The sequence below is a fragment of the Ochotona princeps genome, chromosome 4, assembly GCF_030435755.1.
Source record: "Ochotona princeps isolate mOchPri1 chromosome 4, mOchPri1.hap1, whole genome shotgun sequence".
Taxonomy (NCBI): Eukaryota; Metazoa; Chordata; class Mammalia; order Lagomorpha; family Ochotonidae; genus Ochotona; species Ochotona princeps.
The window spans coordinates 95,839,276-95,858,651 of record NC_080835.1 but is presented as its reverse complement, the minus strand read 5'-3'; the positions used below and the strand labels follow the sequence as shown (position 1 = coordinate 95,858,651).

The 19,376-nt window shown below is 37.9% G+C and overlaps 2 protein-coding genes across 2 annotated transcripts; both read left to right on the top strand.

The window, feature by feature from the left end:
* Positions 1-933, top strand: LOC101516869 (olfactory receptor 8B3-like). The gene has a single exon (XM_004597683.3). It carries the CDS (start codon positions 1-3, stop codon positions 931-933), a length of 933 nt encoding a protein of 310 aa, XP_004597740.2.
* An 8,427-nt stretch (positions 934-9,360) lies between these two features.
* LOC101525870 (olfactory receptor 8B3-like) lies at positions 9,361-10,293 on the top strand. The gene has a single exon (XM_004597717.4). It carries the CDS (start codon positions 9,361-9,363, stop codon positions 10,291-10,293), a length of 933 nt encoding a protein of 310 aa, XP_004597774.4.
* The last annotated feature ends 9,083 nt before the right edge of the window (positions 10,294-19,376 follow it).

Sequence of the window (19,376 nt, the reverse complement as noted above, 5' to 3'; positions counted from 1 at the left end):
ATGGCTCCTGGAAATGGCTCAGTTGTGACAGAGTTCATCCTGAAAGGATTAACAGACCGGCCAGAGCTCCAGCTCCCCCTGTTCTTCCTGTTTCTGCTCATGTACATGGTCACTGTGTTGGGAAATTTGAGCTTGGTGACTCTAATTGGGCTGAACTCACACCTTCACACCCCCATGTACTTCTTCCTCTTCAATTTGTCCTTAGTGGATCTCTGCTATTCTTCTGTCTTCACACCTAAAATGCTGATGAACTTCCTATCAGAGAAAAATATCATATCATACATGGCATGTATTGTACAGTTCTTTTTTTTCATGCTCCTTGTCATTTCTGAGTGTTATGTGTTGACATCAATGGCCTATGATCGCTATGTGGCCATCTGCAAACCACTATTGTACAATGTAATCATGTCCCCTAAAGTGTGTTGGAGTCTTATGCTTGGTTCATACTTGATGGCCTTTTCTGGAGCCATGGCTCATACTGGCTGCATGCTGAGACTGACCTTCTGTGATGCAAACACCATCAACCACTATTTCTGTGACCTCCTCCCGGTGCTGCAGCTCTCCTGCACCAGCACCTATGTCAATGAACTCTTGGTTTTTATATTGGGTGCAGTCAACTTCACTGTACCTAGCCTCACCATCTTCATCTCCTATAGCTCTGTTCTCTCGAATATCCTCCAGGTCAGCTCTGCCAAGGGCAGATCCAAAGCCTTCAGCACCTGCAGTTCCCACATAATTGCTGTGTGTTTGTTTTTTGGATCAGGTGCAATTATGTATTTCCAGCCCTCCTCTGCTGAAACTATGGCTGAAAAAAAAATTTCTTCTGTGTTTTATACAAATGTGGTTCCTATGATGAATCCCTTGGTTTACAGTTTGAGGAACCAAGATGTTAAACTTGCTTTGAGAAAAACTCTGCTTAGAATAAAATTTTGATAAACTATCATGTGTGTTTTTTAATGGAGTTACCGAGCAGGCAATGTCTATGCATTTTTTTAAAAGTTTATTCATTTTTATTGGAAAGCTGGATATACAGAGAGGAGGAGAGATAGAGAGGAAGTTCTTCCGTCTGATGAATCACTCCCCAAGTGAGCCGCAACGGGCAAGTGCGCGCCGATCCGATGCCGGGAACCAGGAACCTCTTCCAGGTCTCCCAGGCGGGTGCAGGGTTACAAAGCTTTGGGCCGTCCTAGACTGGTTTCCCAGGCCACAAGCAGGGAGCTGGATGGGAAGTGGAGCTGCTGGGATTAGAACCGGCGCCCACATAGGGTCCCGGCGTGTTCAAGGCGAGGACTTTAGCCGCTTGGCCACACCGCCGGGCCCTCAAAGTCTATGCATTTTACTGATCACATTTTAGTGTTGGAATTTCTGTTCTGTTCCTTTCCAATGTTAGCTTTATTTTTTGTATTAAAAGATTCACAAGTTTAAAAATGGACTTGATAAGTAATTGTATTAGTTTTAAAGTATACTAAAATACAAGGAAGTACATAAGCTTGATTGTAGGTTTGTCATGAAAACTGCTATGTTCTAGTCCCATTTTTGTTTAGAATGGCAAAGGAAATTTGTGTCTTCTATGAACCTATTTGAATTTCTTTATGTTAAGTTTTCGTCTTTCCACATTCAGCACTTTGTGTTTAGCATGTTGTGCACAAATATTTCAGTTTTATTCCATTGTTATAGAAGAGTTTCTTTGGTTTCTCTTCGTGAAAGACGCATGGGTTGGTAAAATAGCTTTGGCACTGTGGTGATGGTTTCTCACCTTCCACTTATTAGCTGTTCTCAAAGCTGGGCCGAATCTGATGTTGTGCTCTGTGCCTGCTCCCCCGGGCACTAGTGTACATTCTCACAGGCCAGAGCAGATGCTCCACAAAGATGATCAAACTGAACCCACGGTATCTCTGTCCAGTGTGCTTAAGCCTATGTGCGCAAAGGTTTCATATTTTCCTTACACACCTCAACAAGCACATTTCCAATTATGACCATCTTTTCACTATAAGGGAGGGCAGCAGCAAGGGAGGGCAGCAGTGCTCATAAAGGTGAATGATCTACTTAATGTCTTAATGAAAAAAAACCTTGAATATATTACGGATTCTTGATCGCAAGTATGATGTTCTTAGTACTGTTTTTGTCTACTTCATTTTATTATTTTGATTCAATAAAAATGAACATGAAAAAATGTTTCCTCTTTTAAAGTTGGTGGTGCTCTATTCCTAAATTTCGCTTCAATAGATGTTGCTTTATTTTTGTTTAGGAAAGCAACGTGGTAGTCTTTCTGTTGGAACAGACAAGTCCTTTCGCACTAATGAGCTCAGAGCCTTGTATGGGTTTAGTGTCTTTTAATTTGGTGAACAGGATGTGGGAGTGAAAAGACTCCAGTAACATGTCCTCAAAGCAGGACTCATTAGATGCTCCCAGGTGAAGAATCTGAGGTCTGCCAGGGGGCCCTAGAAGGTTGGAATCACATTACCACCTAAATTCAGACTCTTTTTTGTAGAAAACAGTGATTATTTGTCATGGTTTATAAATCCTTTCGTTTAAGCTCCAGATCCCCCACTTCTAATTCAGCTCTTTGCTAATGTACTTTGGAAAAAGAACAAAAGTTGTTCCAAATACCTGAGTGCAGACACCCACGTGCAGTTCAGGATGAAATTCTATGATTCTGTCTTTGAAAGCGTCTAGGTTTGGTCTTTGTGATCACTGGAAAATGAACTAGCAGTTAAAAGATATGTCTGAGTTTCTCCCTCTCTCTTTGCAACTCTGCCCTTTAAATAAGTAAGTAATCAGTTAAATAAATAAATTAATAAACACTTAAAAGAAATAATGAGTGGTACTTTAAAATAAAATTGGAAAGAATTTTGGATTTATAATGACAGGAAGAAGAAAGCCAATTTATCTTCCTAAAACTTTCTAAAATTACTGTAGACATAAAAATATTTCTCTGAAGAGAATGAAAGCTTAAAGTATTTAATGTTACAAAAATCTAAACCCAAAGAATTCTAGGACTCAAGCACACATACGTCATACCTGCTTTGACTACTCTCATGCGGATTACAAGTTATAGAAAACCTTCAAATTATAACTGGAATATCAATGACAACTATTGGAGAATGAATTAAATGGTTATGATGTTCTTTTTCATATGTTGAGTAGTCTTTCTTTGGAGAAAATAAGAAAAAGCTACTCTAAATGTCTTTGATTTGTCAGGGGACAAGCAGAGCATTGTTTAAAAATAATTGTAGTGACATTTGCTGCTTCACTATTTACAAAAATTCTGTGTTTAGATTGTGTAAAATGCAGAAATGCTTTGTTGATTTTGTTCAAGTATGTATGCATATCCTAACTCATGATTTCAAAATCATTATACTTGATTGTTAGTAAGTCCTACTGATATAAAAATATTGATTGGATATTTGTTGTTCATTCTTTTACTTAGTGATTCTGAAAAAAATTTTTTTAAAGAAGATTGTGCAACAGTATGTAAATTTATCTGAATTATGTGGTAGCCTTTGTAGATGTCCATTTCTTTGTAAAGTATTATTACTTGAGGTAGCCCAATGAGTGATTACTTCACTATTTTTTTCATTTGATGAATCCTAGAATATAATGGAAATTTGTCTTACTTTTAAAAAAAAGATTTAAAATTGATCACATTCTTTTTTTTTTTAATTTATTCATTAATTACATTGTATTATGTGACGCAGTTTCATAGGTACTGGGATTCTCCCTACCCCTCCCCAAACTCTCCCATGGTGGATTCCTCCACCTTGTTGCATAACCACAGTTCAAGATCAGTTGAGATTCCCTCATTGCAAGCATATACCAAACATAGAGTCCAGCATCTTATTGTCCAGATAAGTTCAGTGGCTTCTTAGGAAGACCCTCTCTGGTTTGAAGGCAGAGCCCGCAGAGTATCATCCCGAAAATTGATCACATTCTTCCATGGCATTTTGGAAAAAAATATTCCAAAGAAAAGACACAGACTCAGGTAGTAAAAGTCAAAGATACACGACTAGTCTTATCAGAGGTGACTTTGCAGAAGTTAGAGTCATACAGTTACTCTGTATCCATTCGGACTTCCTTGGAACCAAGTCATGGGCTATACACTCACAGCACAGAATAATTGTAGCCTTTTAAAGTCAGTTTATTTAGTTGTGTCTGTGTGACAGAAAGGAGTGTTTTAAATCAGCGTGAACACTTGGACTTTCCGGGTGATTACACACAGTGTTCCTCCTGCTTTGGGACAGAAAGAAACATTTTTGAGTGTATGCTTCATTTGCTTAGTGTAATTTTTCTCTTAGCAAATTGCTGTTGTTCTTAGCATTAGTTTGGAATGAATACAATTAGTGGACTCTGGATAAAGCGGAAAACATTGGGAAGCAAAAGACAATTTTAACTAGAAATTTCCTTACTTCTTCAGATTCAAACCTTCATTGACTTTCATTATCCATTCTTTTTCACATTGCCTCCGTGTGTACATGTACACACACATGCACACACCCATACACAAAGATTTTACTGGGGCCTCGCAAAACAGCTTAGTGGCTGAACCCTTGTCTTGCAAATGGCTGGATCCCATATGAGAACAAGTTTATGTTCTGGATGCTCCTCTTTCTATACAGCAACCTGCCAGTGACCCAGGGAAGCAGTAGAGGATGGCCCAAAGCCTTGGGGTCCTGCATCAGCATGGGAGACCTGGATGAAGCTACTGGCTCCTGGTTTCAGATCTGCTCAGCTCCGGTTGTTGTGGCACTTGGAGAGTGAACCAGTGGATGGAAGATCTTTCTGCCTCTCCTTCTCTGTAAATCTGCATTTCCAATAAAAATAAATAAACCTTTTTAAAGAGTGAAATTTAATGGGTGCTCATACATTAAAAAGAGAACACCATTGACTGTAAGTCATGCATTTTATACATTTAATTCCTACTATGATTTGCATGGTAAATATTCTAATTATAAATTTTGAAAGAATATTTGTTGGTTATGGCCAGGGCTCAACAGAAAGCACTTTTTAAATAAAACAACAAAACACAGTTATTGCTTCAATTATTCTTATTTTTATATAATAACAGAGACCTGAAGCACACACATACATCCATACACATTTTTACCATTATATATCTATGGCCACAAACTGTATGTTAGAATCTTACATAGACACAGTAAAAGAAAGATACAAAGGTAAATTTGCATTCTGGTATGTGAGGGTTCATTAAAAAGTACATGAAAAAGCCATACTATGAAAAGACTTACATAGATTTCAGAACATTTTCTACTAAAATAATGTTATCTTGATTTATGTTGTTTTATGAATGTTTAAACATTTTCCAGTGAACCTTGAAAGAGTCACATTCTACTTTTTGATATCTTTTTAGTCTAGCACTCATGTGGTTCAAGTTACTCATGAAATTCGAAATTGGTTTAATGGTTCCTGTTGCTGACTGATAACACTGTTTTTCCATCAATCTGGCATAAGTCACATTGTGACATTTTATGGTTAATCAGCAAAGCACAAAATGATGTAAGCTATTGATATTTAAAGGCAACATTTCCTTAGTTGGTGGGAGGCTGGAGGAATCCCCTGTATTGTTAAAATGTTTTGATGTCATAAACTGGGTTAATCCACTTCACACAACAGTATGGAGACATGTGCATGTTGTTGCCCTCATTCCTAGGTGCAGTACTGTGCACAGCTCCATCTACAGAATTTCTTTGTCATCCCCTGTGCTCCCCAAGAAAGGATAGAGGACTTGGGGGAACCCCTAGTCCCAGTTCATAGATGAGCCCAGTGCTCAGAGAAGTTTGCTCAAAATCATATCTTGGAGCCAACACTGGGACTTTGTGCACTGATGCTGTCTGCCAGGTTTTATTACAACCATGATTATAATAATTTATTAACTATTAAAATTAGAAATGAATGAAACGCTTCAAAACATCTGGAAACAAGATTATAGTAAGCCATCCCAATGTGTTTCCATTTAATATATTTCCATTATAATAATATTAAAAATAAAGAGTGTACTCACACATTCTAAATTAAGCAATAGGACACTCAAATCTGATATAGAAAAGACATTTTAATGTTTGCCTTTGTGCTCAAGTATTTATTCATTGTTTTATAATTTTTAAAAGTTAATAAAAGTAACAGTAATTCAGTTATGATTTGGGTAAAGACCCTCCATAAATAATTCTTGAATAAAGAAATGCAAAAGGCCCTGAACAAACATATGAAGAAGTATTCAAGTCATCAGGGAAATGCAAATCAAATCTTCAATTAGTTATCATTTCACCCCGCTCAAATTGCGTAAAATCCCAAATACAGAGAGCAGCAAATGCCTCAAAGAATCTGGAGAAATGGAAACCCTGCTGTTGGAAGGCAGGTAAATTAGGGCCACTGTAGAAAACAAATTGGAGTCTTCATAAAATATAGAAATAGATTTGGTGAATAATTCAGCAAGCCCTCTACGGGTGTATACTTGGGGACCTTGTATCTTGCATACCACGTTTGTAGCAGCACTGTTAGCAAAAGCCAGAATATGGAATCAACCTCGTGGTCCATTATCAAATGAATGGTAAAGAAATATCATTCAGCTATCAAAATGAATTAAATTCTGCCATTTGCAATAACATGGATGGAACTGGATGACATCGTGTTCAGTGAAATAAACTGCACACAGAAAGACAAGTATCTTATGTTGGACCCCCATATGCAAGTATAAAATTATATATATCAAAATTTTGTAGAGGAAGAAATGCTTGTGTGCCTTAATTGCTGCAAACGCTTAGTTGTTTTTTTTAATCTTGATTTTATACTTTTGTCAAATCAATGGTTATGAATGCTAGAATGTTATATTACGATAGTTTCAATGATCTGTGATTGCTTTAAAATTTGCTCTATATTAATGGAATGATCATATTTGCATTCAACTTTTTTTGTAGCCCTTGTGAACATTCTCACGAAACAAGGAGCTGTTTGCTTTTTTTTTTTTACTCGTTATGCATTTTATTTAGTGGAGCAGTAAGCCCTTGACCGTGATGTAAATAAAAATATGTTGTCTTGAAAACTAAAAACATAAAAATTAAAAAAAGGTAAAAGAGGGAACATATGCAGAAAAGGAAGAGGAAAGGAATATCATCAATTCTTTACAAGAACACCAAAAAGAAAATGAATTGAATTAAAAAAAAGATTCAGGGATAACACTGGATGTAAAAAATCAGTGCATGTTGTGAAAGGAAAAATGGTAATGAAAGAAAAAAGTGGTCTCTGTGCCCGCTGGACTCAGGAGGCTAGAATACGATGTGCCTCTTGTGACATTCCAAGACAACCTAGACAGTAGTCAGTCCCTGCTCCAGGACAGTCTTCAAAAGGTAGTTTTGGAAATTCCATGCCTCTTTTCCTTCTCCACCCTACTCCCTGTTCAGGGACAATCTTGGTCCTAGGGGTTTTACATCTTGTGCCTCTGTCCTGATTGGAGAGAACTGGCTACATTGATAAATTGCCTTGTCTGTTGTCACCGGTTCCTGGTGATCAGAAGTTTCACCTTCATGTGCCAGTGCTATGAAACAGGCTTGGTCCAAGCCTGTCCCTTTAGTCATCTCTGTAAACAGTAGAGAATTAGGGCCCGGCGCGGTAGCTTAGTGGCTAAAGTCCCATGTGGGTGCTGGCTGTAATTCTGGCAGCTCTGCTTCCCAACCAGCTCCCTGCTTGTGGCCTGGGAAAGCAGTTAAGGATGGTCCAAAGGCTTGGGACACTGCACCCATGTGGGAGAACTGGAGAGAAGCTCCTGGCACCTGGCTTTGGATCGGCTCAGCTTTGGCCATTACAACTACTTTGGGAGTGTCTCTGTTGCTCCTCCTCTTTGGAAATCTGCCTTTCCAATAAAAATAAATAAATCTTTTTTTTTAAGGAAGGGTCCTAGATGAATTAGTTGCATGGCGTACCTCCCAGGGAGAAGCTTTCTCTTTCCCCACCTCCCACTCTAAGTTCCTACACTGAAATAGTGACTGTGACAAGGCCATGTAGCTGGTTTCACACTAGACAATGGTGCAAGGGCACAAAGAGTAATTCTGAATACTCAAGAAATAAAATCTGCCTAGGAATTGTTGGAATTGTTCATGGGGGAAAGGGAAATCCCGAACTTTCTGTTACACCAGATCAGAAATGGAAGCTTATTTATGACTTCTCTTCAGGGATGTGTAATCCCTGGAAGCTTATTTATGACTTCTCTTCAGGGATGTGTAATCCCTAGAGTGAAGGGAAAATCTGAGAAAAAAACTTTGAGTCTCTGAGGAATAAGACTGGTTCTTGTTAGGCTGTAAACACTTTCTGTAAGACTGTGAAAACTGCTCCCCGTGGAAGAGACAGAGCAAGGATCCCGGTTTGCAACCAGGTGCAATATGGTATTAAATTCATATGAAGTCTTCTGTGTCTCCTCTAATGGCAAAATGAAAATTAGAAAGATTGTATTTTTCCCCTTGTGTCAGAGGATTCGAAATCGTCTTTAAAAATTACCATCTGTATTTCATAAAGGTTTCAAGCACACATCGGATGTAAGATCTGTTGAAATCAGAGAAAACAGGACAGCAAAGCCTGAAATTGTCCTTGCGGAACCACAGTGGTACATCCACAGTAAGAAAGCACCGAGGATTTCTGGCCTCAGCAGGGTGAGCTGCTGACTTCTGTGAATATTGTCTTACTTGTTTTGATTGAAATCTGAGGTTCTAAGATAGTCCCTTTTTATTTTTCATTTTGTATAATCTGTATGCAAGAGAGACTGGTTAGAGAGTCTGTTCAAGAGTCCACACGTTCAGAGAGCTCAGGGGATGTAGCTTGTCAGGCAGTCCCCCCTTCCGTGGATATTTTTCTGTGACATTGGGCATTGATTGAACTTTTCTAGACACTTTTTTTGTTGTTTTGTTTTAGATTACAAACACTGCTCTTGGGTTTTATTCAGCATTTATTATTAGCATTTGAGGGCAGTACTAGGTTACTAATGCTTCTGCCTACAATTTTATTGATGACAGGAGGGCTCCAGAAAAGGAACAAATGGCACACTGACAAGGACAACACTACCCGGGCCACTTGTCTTCCGCTTTCTTGAATTTCAACTGTCTTGTTTTCTTCTGGCAGTATTGGCGTCCAGTGGTAAACTGGTTATGCATTTTGCAATATTGCTGGGTTAGGAGTGTAAGAATAGATGGTGGACTCAGTATCAGGATAGTGGTAAAGACAGGTACTAGGAGCTGAGAATGGGCTAAGTCTCAGACAGTCCCAGCAATATCTTATGTTGTGGGGAAAATATCTTGAGATTTTTGTTGTTCTACAATGTAATCTTTTGTTCCCTGTATCCACATGTTCCTTTAGGGAATGGCTCCTGGAAATGGCTCAGTTGTGACAGAGTTCATCCTGAAAGGATTAACAGACCGGCCAGAGCTCCAGCTCCCCCTGTTCTTCCTGTTTCTGCTCATGTACATGGTCACTGTGTTGGGAAATTTGAGTTTGGTGACTCTAATTGGGCTGAACTCACACCTTCACACCCCCATGTACTTCTTCCTCTTCAATTTGTCCTTAGTGGATCTCTGCTATTCTTCTGTCTTCACACCTAAAATGCTGATGCACTTCCTATCAGAGAAGGATATTATATCATATGTGGGGTGCATGGTGCAGCTCTACTTTTTTTCTTTTTTTGCCATTTCTGAGTGTTATGTGCTGACATCAATGGCCTATGATCGCTATGTGGCCATCTGCAAACCACTATTGTACAATGTAATCATGTCCCCTAAAGTGTGCTGGAGTCTTTTGCTTGGTTCATACGTGATGGCCTTTTCTGGAGCCATGGCTCACACTGGCTGCATGCTGAGACTGACCTTCTGTGATGCAAACACCATCAACCACTATTTCTGTGACCTCCTTCCTTTGCTTGAACTCTCCTGCAGCAGCACCTATGTCAATGAGGTAGAGATTCTCATTGTGGTCGGTATCAATATCATTGTGCCCAGCCTCACAATTTTTATTTCTTATGGTTTAATTCTCTCCAGCATTCTTCAAATTAACTCCACTGAGGGCAGAACCAAAGCTTTTAGAACATGTAGCTCACACATAATTGCTGTGTCTTTGTTTTTTGGATCAGGTGCATTTATGTATCTCAAGCCAGCCTCTGCTGGAACTATGAATGAGGGTAAAATTTCTTCTGTATTTTATACTAATACAGTTCCTTTAATGAACCCCTTAATTTATAGTTTGAGGAACAAGGATATTAAAATTGCTTTGCAAAGAACCCTGAGTAGCAGCAGATTTTGATGAGAAAGAATATTTTTCTGTACTTGTGATTACAAGATTTAGAAACACAATGCTTTTATTTATAATATTGTAGGGGCCGTCCCTATTTCTCGTTTACTATGATGAATCACAATTGTCTACTTACTGTAACTCAATTCCATATTTTGTGTAGTTTGTCTTCTTACCCTCAACATTCGTACCATTTATTCTCCCCTCTTCCTGCATAGTTACACCACTGACAGGGCAGTTTATATCTCTTCTGGAAATCATCATTTTCCTTAAAAAGGTTTATTTATTTGAAAAGCAGAGTGATTCAGAGACAGAGGGAGCAACAGAGCAAAGGAGATCTTCCATTCACTGGCTCCTTTCACACATGGGCAGTGGATCCTTTTTCTGTTGTTAGCCAAGCACCTTAGCACAGAAACAAATTAGGAAAGGAGCGACTGGGATCTGAACCAGCACTCCCAGATAGGGTGGCGGCTTGCATGACTTAACCTTTTGCTTCACGATACCAGTCTAAAGTGTCATCATTTTCAACTATTTAAAAGAAGTGGTCTACTAAAGATCAAATCACAGAATACTGGGATTGCATTTAGCCGTCTTATTGGAGAGAAGAGCGGGGGAGTTTATCTAACACTTGCCACTAGATGAATCATTCAGATGGAATGTCTTAATTATCTTGATTTTATGCCCCACCCCGAATAAGAATATACCTCCTCCAAATATCAGATATGGAAGATTATGAAGACTATCAAATGTCACCTACCTTGTTTCTTTAAATACTGTGTGTTAAGCTCCCATTGAAAAAAATGTTTCTTATTTAATTATTAAAATGGAGCCATCGTGTAATAGATCATTACTACATGTTTACTGGTATTTATTGGATGAAGTCTGTGAGGGCGAAGATTGGATAACTTAGAATTACAGAAGTATTTAAGCACAGAGAAAAGATCATATGATGTGTGTATATATGTGTGTGCATAAAATTTGAAAGGCCAGGTGACAGAGACAGAAGAAATAGAGAAAAAAAAGAGAGAGAGAGAGAGGAGAGAGAGAGAGGGAGAATTTCGTATCGGCTGGTTCATGTTCCAAATGACCTCAGTGACTGGAGCTGGGCCATGTCAAATCCAAGATGTTGCAGCTTCTTTTTAGTTTCCCACAAGGGTGCACGGGACGTCCGTAACTGATTTCCTAAGCGCATTATTAGGGATCAGGACTAGAAGTGGAGCAGCCTCGACTCGTGAGCACACATATGGGATGCCAGCACCACAGATGGAAGCTTAACATGCTACACAACAACACCAGCTTCTGGCAAATCATAATCAGCCAAAACTAAACATTACAATTTGAATTCAAGTTCAGGTGCATTATAGCATTAGATAATTTTGTGTTGTGTTCTAGATATTGCATTAGAATACTTTGTATGTCATTCACATGGATAAATATTTTACTGGAGGCCTGGCAAGAGCAGATTATGAAGGTAGAAGTTAGTCATATTCAGTTAAGAAAAGTGGATCTTTGACAAATAGTTTTCCAGAGGTGTTCACATCACTGATTTCATCCTTCTATAAATACGTTACAAAGTGGAAATTTCCATAGATTCAAACTTGAGTCATAAAATAGTAATAATGGACATTTAAAAATAATTTCTGGAATCATGAGGGTAAAAGAAACATAAATACTGGACTAGAGAGGAATTACTACATAAGGACCAAGGGTAAGTTTACTCACTGCTAATGCTAAAATTCAGATATGTGAAATGATTGTACTATCAGCTTGATAAAATTGTAACTTCCATCTTTTGATGGAACTGACAAGTAAAAATTCATGCTTAGATTACCAGGGTAAGACTCTTTCACGCGCTTTTATTGAAAATCATTTAATTAGTCCTTCATTGTCCAAATGCCTTCTTAAGCCCTAATGAAAGCTAAAGTCATAGAAATTTACATCAATACATTGATATTTTGCATGTATTAGAACTGAATTGATGATCCTAGCTCATTATGGAAATTGTAATGTATGAACAATACCAGGGGGCAAGCAGTAGACCAAAATATCATCTGTCATAATTCAAAACATTTTTTGATAGCTGTTGTAGCTTTAACTTTTTGCAAAAGAAGTATTTTTAATCCACTTTCTAATTATGGGCTTAATTCCTCACTAGCCATGGTATTCCACAAGCAAAAGCAGGAAGACTGCAGTTTCCACAGGAGTGCAAACAAGGGCTAAAAGTGGCAATCACATCACAAGATATGTATATGTTTTTTGTATTGTATATTAACTGATTCATATTAGAGAAAATATGATTTTTTTGAGACTGGCTTGTTTCACTCAGCATAATGATTTCTAATTGCAGCAATGATATTGTAAAAGAATGGATTTCAACCTGTTTTGTTACCGAGTAGTGTTCCATGGTGTATGTGTATCACCCTTCTCTTTATCCAGCTATCACTTGTAACAATTGTTAACTGAATTGCAACAAACATGGGTGTGAACAATCTCTCCCATGAAAATTACAAAAAAAAAACCTAAAGAAAAAAAATGGGAAAAGAAACAAAAAATAAAACTCTTTCATGCTCATGGAGTAAATGAATTACTGTTATCAAACTGCCCATGCTACACAAAGTAATTTATAGAGTTAATACAATCCTTATCAAAATATCAGGAAGATGCTTCCCAGATACCAAAAAATGATGTTAAAATTCATATGAAAACGCAAGGGACATAGAATATCTCAAGCAATATTAAATACCGAAAGCAAAGCCAGAGCCCCCACAATACCAGACATCAAAGACATACTACAAAGCAGTTACAATCAAAACAGCCTGGTATTGGCACAAAAATAGACATATAGCTCAATGGAACAGAGTAGAAACCACAACTTGGTTCATGTACCTAAAATCCACTAAAAGTGTGGAGAAAGGACAGTCTGTTCAACAAATGGCGCTGGTAAAATCGGATCTACACATGCAGAAGTATGAAACGAAACCTAACCTTATGTTCATACAAAAAGTCACTCAAAATAGATCAAAGACCTAAAATCTATGACCTAGATGAATTACTAGACAAAAACATTGTAGAAACTTTGTGAAACACTGAGGACTTCTTGGAAAATGCCCCAGAGGCACATGTTGTAAAGATAAATTTATTCAAATAGTATTACATCAAACTAAGCAGCTTCTGTGCTGACAAGGGAACAGTGACAACACAAAGAGGCAAATGACAGAAAGGGAGAAAATCTTTGCTGATAGAGAGTTAATATCCATGATCTATAAAAAGCTCAAAAATTTCAACAGCAGCAAGACAACTAATCTGATTAAGAAATGGCCAAATGGCATAAACAGATAATTTTAAATATTATATCAAAATGGGCAGCATGCACATGGAAAGATGCTCAGGAGTACTAGCGTTCAGACACATGAAAGCAAAAACTACACTTTATGCTCTATTTCTGTTTCCCTTCTTGGACACAAGACCTGTTATTTTCCAGCTTATGATCTATTTGATGCACTTTGTTATTTGGTAAGACTTAACGAAGGTTCATTGATGTTTTCTTCCACTGGTAGTAAATATCACATTTTAAAGAACTTTTTCCCCTGTATTTGTAGATCTAAATAAGGTAAAAGCAGAACAGTCTTTTCAATGAGTGGGTTTTTTACACAGAACACAAAATATTCACGACAAAGAGAATTGCATCACTGCCACCATATCTATTGAAGTAATTACAAAGAAGATGGAGAAAAGCAAGATTTTACAATTTTCCCATCACTTGATTTTAGTATTTTGTCATATCCACTTCATATTAAATATATTTATTAAAAATAATATATATATATTCTTCACATGAGAGAGATTTCTGTGCTTGACTTAGGATCTTTAAAATACACTATTTTATTGCACATATAAGAGCTTCATACATTTGATGGCTGATAAATATTTCATTATATAAATTTCACATTTTTATTCATTCATTTTGTAGAGTTACAAACAAAATAGAGTAAACATGGCTCACTGCTAACTGCAATACTTTTAACATGTAACTTTTGCTTTGCTTGCTTGGCTAAGAAACTGTGCCTCAATATCCATGGATGGGTAGTCGAGAGAGGGTGGGTAGTTAAGATAGTGTGGGTAGTTAAGGATGAGTAGTTAAGAGAGGGTGGTTAAGGATGGGAAGTTAAGGAAGAGTTAAGGATAGGTAGTTACCAGTGAATGGATAGTTAAGGATGGGTAGTTAGGTGTAGACAGGTAGTTAAGGATGGGTGGTTAAGTGTGGATGGGTAGTTAAGGGTGGGTAGTTGAGGATGAGTTCAGCGCACACTCCCTGCCTATTCCAGAATCATGGAAATTGAGGCAGCACAGTTTCTTAGCCTAGCATGCAGAGCAAACTACCCACTTTTCCCTAACTACCCATCCTTAACTCCCCACCCTCTCTTAACTATCCATCCTTAACTACTCACTCTGCCTTAACTACCCATCCTTAACTACTCACTCTGCCTTAACTACCCATCCTTAACTACCCACCCTCTCTTAACTATTCATTCTTACCTACCCACCTTGTCTTAACTATTCATCCTTTATCCACTCTTCCTTGACTACCCACTTTCCTTAACTACCTTAACTGCCTTAACTACCCATCCATAACTACCCACTCATCCTGAAAGGTAGGGGCTTGTTTTTCCTTTATTTGGATTTCCAATTTTTCTTTTCTTCCTTTTTTAAAGATTTGTTTATTTTAATTACAAAGTCAGATATACAGAGAGGAGGAGAGACAGAGAGGAAGATCTTCCGTCCGATGATTCACTCCCCAAGTGACCGCAACAGCCAATGCTGTGCCAATCTGATGCCAGGAACCAGGAACCTCTTCCGGGTCTCCCACGCGGGTGCAGGGTCCCAATTCATTGGGCTGTCCTTGACTGGTTTCCCAGGCCATAAGCAGGGAGCTGGATGGGAAATGGAGCTGCCGGGATTAGAACCGGCGCCCATATGGGATCCCGGCACATTCAAGGCAAGAGCTTTAGCCGGGCCCGAGATTTAAATTTTGATAGTGATTGCATTGGATCTATAAATACCTATGGTAGTATGGAAATTTTAACATTGATTCTTCTACTCTATTAACAAACATTTTTATTCCAATTTTTGGTTTCTTCTTTAATTTATTTTAACAGTGTTTCATCGTTTTCACTGTAGAGGTCTTCCACATATTTGGTTGTTAATTTCTAGATATTTTGTTATATATCCTCGGTAGGTATAAGAAATCATATTGTTTTATTGCTTTATTTTTCAGAAAATTCACCATTCATGTATAAAAATGCAATGATTTTTCATATTGACTTATGTTCTCAATGCTCTTTAATTTGTTTGTTATTTCCAAGAGGCCTTTGCTGGAGTCTGGCATTTCCATTTAGAACATCAAGTCATCTTCCAATAGTGACTTATTTTTTTCCAACTTAAATATACTTTGTTTCTTTATCTTGCCTAATTGTGGAGAGAATGTCAAGTACTATATTGAATAAAAGTGGTGATTATGGATATTTTTGTCACTTTTGCATCTTTGAAATAAAGCCTTTAGTTTTTTCCTTCAATCTGTTGTTTTATTGTAAGTATTGCCTTAGGGCAAATGCATTGGCTCACTGGCTAATCTTCTGCCTCAAATGTTCCTTATGGCTGGAGGTTTGCATCCCAGCTATTCCACTCTGATCCAGCACCCTGCTTGTGGCCTGGGAAGCAGAGAGGACAGCCCGAGTCTTTGGGACTGCAACCAGGTGGGAGACCTGGAAGAAGCTCCTGGCTCCTGGCTTCAGACTGGCTCTCCTCCTGCTGTTGCAGTCATTTGAAGCAGGAGAAGGAAGATCTTTCTCTCTGCCTCTGCTCTCTGTAAGTGTAAGTCTGCCTTTCCAATAAAAATGCATTAATCTTTTTATCATAAAAATATTTCATTTGTGACAGAACTAGACATGGTTCTCATGGTTAGCTAAACCCTCTAAGTTAAAGCGTTGATGTGTAATGAAACTGTCTTCAGTCTTCCGGAGATGCGCCTCCAGATGTGCATACAGGATTAAAACATCATCTACTTAGTTTCTTAGGAATTTACATCTGCTGTCATTGCAACAGGCATCAAAACTCAGGCTCACCATCACAAGGCGGGGTTTTAAACATATTAGTTAAGAAAGAAATCATGCTATAAATCTCATTTGTGCTGTAAACTTACCACTTACTCTTGTACAAATAATTTTACCTCTTTGTAACTCAGATTTTCTAAATGTATTACACATTTTTATACTATATTCTTTTCACTGCTAACTTTGGTGACAGCATTAGAATGAATAGGGGGACTTTGTTTTGGTAAAATTTCAATGTGACATTATTTTCTGGACACTCAGAATATTCTAGACAGATGATTTTTCTCTGTGAGTAAATGAATGGATGAAATAAGAGGATCGGTAAGTAAGTTGATATTTTAGTAGTTTCTGAGACAAAATAAGAAGAAAAATTTTTACTGTATATATAATACACCCTGGCAATGATAAACAGTTTAATGTCTTTGTAAACATCCTTCTCGAAGCTATGAGTGGATTCCTGACTAAAAATAAATAAATCTTCAAAAACGGTCTTTAATACATTGAGATATGTTCCTTGTAGATCTAGTCTGATCACGGTTAGTATGCTATTGATTGTTTGAAACGCTTTTTCCGTGCCTATTGAGATGATATATGATTTTTATCTCTGGAATAAATTCCACTTCATTATGATGAATCTTTTTAATGTGTTGTTATATTTATAAAAACAGGAATGTATAAAAACACTAATGGGGTCAGTCATCATGGAGCTACTGCCTTCTTTGCCAGCACCCACTTTGGGCATATGTTCAAGTCCCAGCTGCTCCACTTGTGATGCAGCTCCCTGCTCATGAGTTGGGAGGGCACCAGAAGATGTCCCAACAAATATAGGAGGTTCAATGCTCCCCTCAGTTATTCAACTCAAAACAGAATGCATTTGTTTTCTTGTTATTTTGGCTTATTTTTGTTCATAATTGGCATTTTCTGGCATTATGCCCCTCATGTAATTCAAGCTGAGACTGACCTGTGATTCAAACACCACCAATCACTATGTCTTTGTTATCTTCCAAGTGATACACACCTGTTGTACAGGAGCAGGTGTCAGTGGCACGGAGGGTTTCCTTGTGGTGTGCGCAAGCAGCTCACTGTGCGCAGTCTCACCTCTCTCTCACGGCATCACTCCAGCAACTTTTAAATAAACTCTATTAATGCAACCTGCATTTCACACATAGTTTCTGTCCCTCCTTTCTTTGACTCATGTGCATTTACATGCCTTCCGCCAACTTCTGCTGGGACCACAGATGAGTGTAAAAGCTCGGTGTTACACCAGTATGGTTCACATGATTAGTCCTTTAATCAACAGCCTAAGAAAGAAGATGTTCAACTAACACTGGCTGACAAAACCCTGAGAAGAAAATGTTGTTCTATTCATGCCATTATGGAATTACGAGTCTTTACTACAAGTTTGAAGGGAAATATATTTGTGTTGTTTATTTTTGTAGGTTTATTCTTTTCATTTGAAAGGAAGAGTTTCAAAAAGCAAGGGAAAACACGCACACACACACACACACACTCACTCACACTCACACACACACTCACACACACACACACTCACACACACTCACACTCACACGGCTGTTCCATCCTCTGATTCACTTCCCAAATGGCATCAACAGATGGGTTCTAATCATTATTGTTTTTCAAATCTTGCTAATTTGGATTTGATTTATTCTTGTGTTTCTAAATCCTTGAAGTGCAATAGTAGATCGTTTATGTGAAGAATCTCTCTTTCTCTCATGTAAGCATTTGCTGCTATAACCTTTCCTCTTAGCACTGCGTTTGCTATATCCCACTGGTTTGATATAGCATGTTTTTATCTTCACTGATTTCATGAATATTTTAGAATCCATTTTTAGTTTCTTTAATAAACCATTTGTTATTAAGTAGCATGCTTAATTTTCATGTATATTTGAATTTTCTAAATGTTCTGGTGCTTTTATTGTTCTTATACCAAAGACTGTAAAAAGCATGTCAAATGTCTCAGTTATGAAGAGCTCACAAGAAGCTCACTGTAAGTGTGATGCAGAGATTTCTGCCTGGAACTATCAGCTTTGTGAGCTGAGTAATGAGGGAACCTCCTCAGTTGGATATGGATTTAAACTATTTTTCTTTTTCTTTTTTTAAAAATTTCTTTAATTTTATTGTAAAGTCTATATCTATATCTATATCTATATATCTATATCTATATATCTATATATCTATATCTATCTATATCGGAAGAGACACAGAGAAGAAGATCTTCTATCCAATGATTCACTCTTCAAGTGGCCGCAATGGCCAGAGCTGAGATAAGGCCAAGAGCCCAGAGACTCCTCTGGGCCTCCTGCGAAGGTGCAGCGTCCCAAGGTTTTGGGCCATTCTCGACTACTTTCCAAGGCCACAAGCAGAGAGCTGAATGGGCAGCAAGGGTGCCAGGAATAGAACCGGTGCCAATATGGGATCCTGTTGCATGCAAGTTGAGGACTTGAGCTGCTAGGGTGGGCCCCCAAATTTTATTTTTCATGATACAGTTTCATAGACTTGGGGTCTCCAGTCCCTCCCTCCCATTCCCCTCTCCCCAGTTGTTTTTCCCCAAATCATTACAATAGTATAGTCCTTCAACAACAGTCGGATGTCAATCATTTGACTGTTTAAGTGTATTGTGACATTGTAGGTATAGACAATGGTAGAAAGTCCAGTGTACAAATGTTTTTTACAGTTTCAGTGGGAGTCCTTCTTTTATTTGGGAGTAGAGACACATACTGCAATATACCTTCACTTCTGGCTTTCTGGAGAAGGAACATAGAAGGTAAGTCCCATTCATAATAGTTATAGGAAATTTAAACTGTTTTGGATAAATTTAATCAGGGATGTGAGTAATCTCTACAATGAAAACTATAAAACCTAAAACAAAAATAGAAGAAATTACAAAAATAGGAAAATCTCCCATACCTTTGGATTGGAGTATTGTTACCATAATGTCCATACTATTCAAGGCAATTTACAGCT

What these genes read in the sequence shown, in the direction of transcription:
- LOC101525870 (XM_004597717.4), top strand. Translation starts at nt 9,361, where the DNA reads ATGGCTCCTGGAAATGGCTCAGTTGTGACAGAGTTCATCCTGAAAGGA.
- LOC101516869 (XM_004597683.3), top strand. Translation starts at nt 1, where the DNA reads ATGGCTCCTGGAAATGGCTCAGTTGTGACAGAGTTCATCCTGAAAGGA.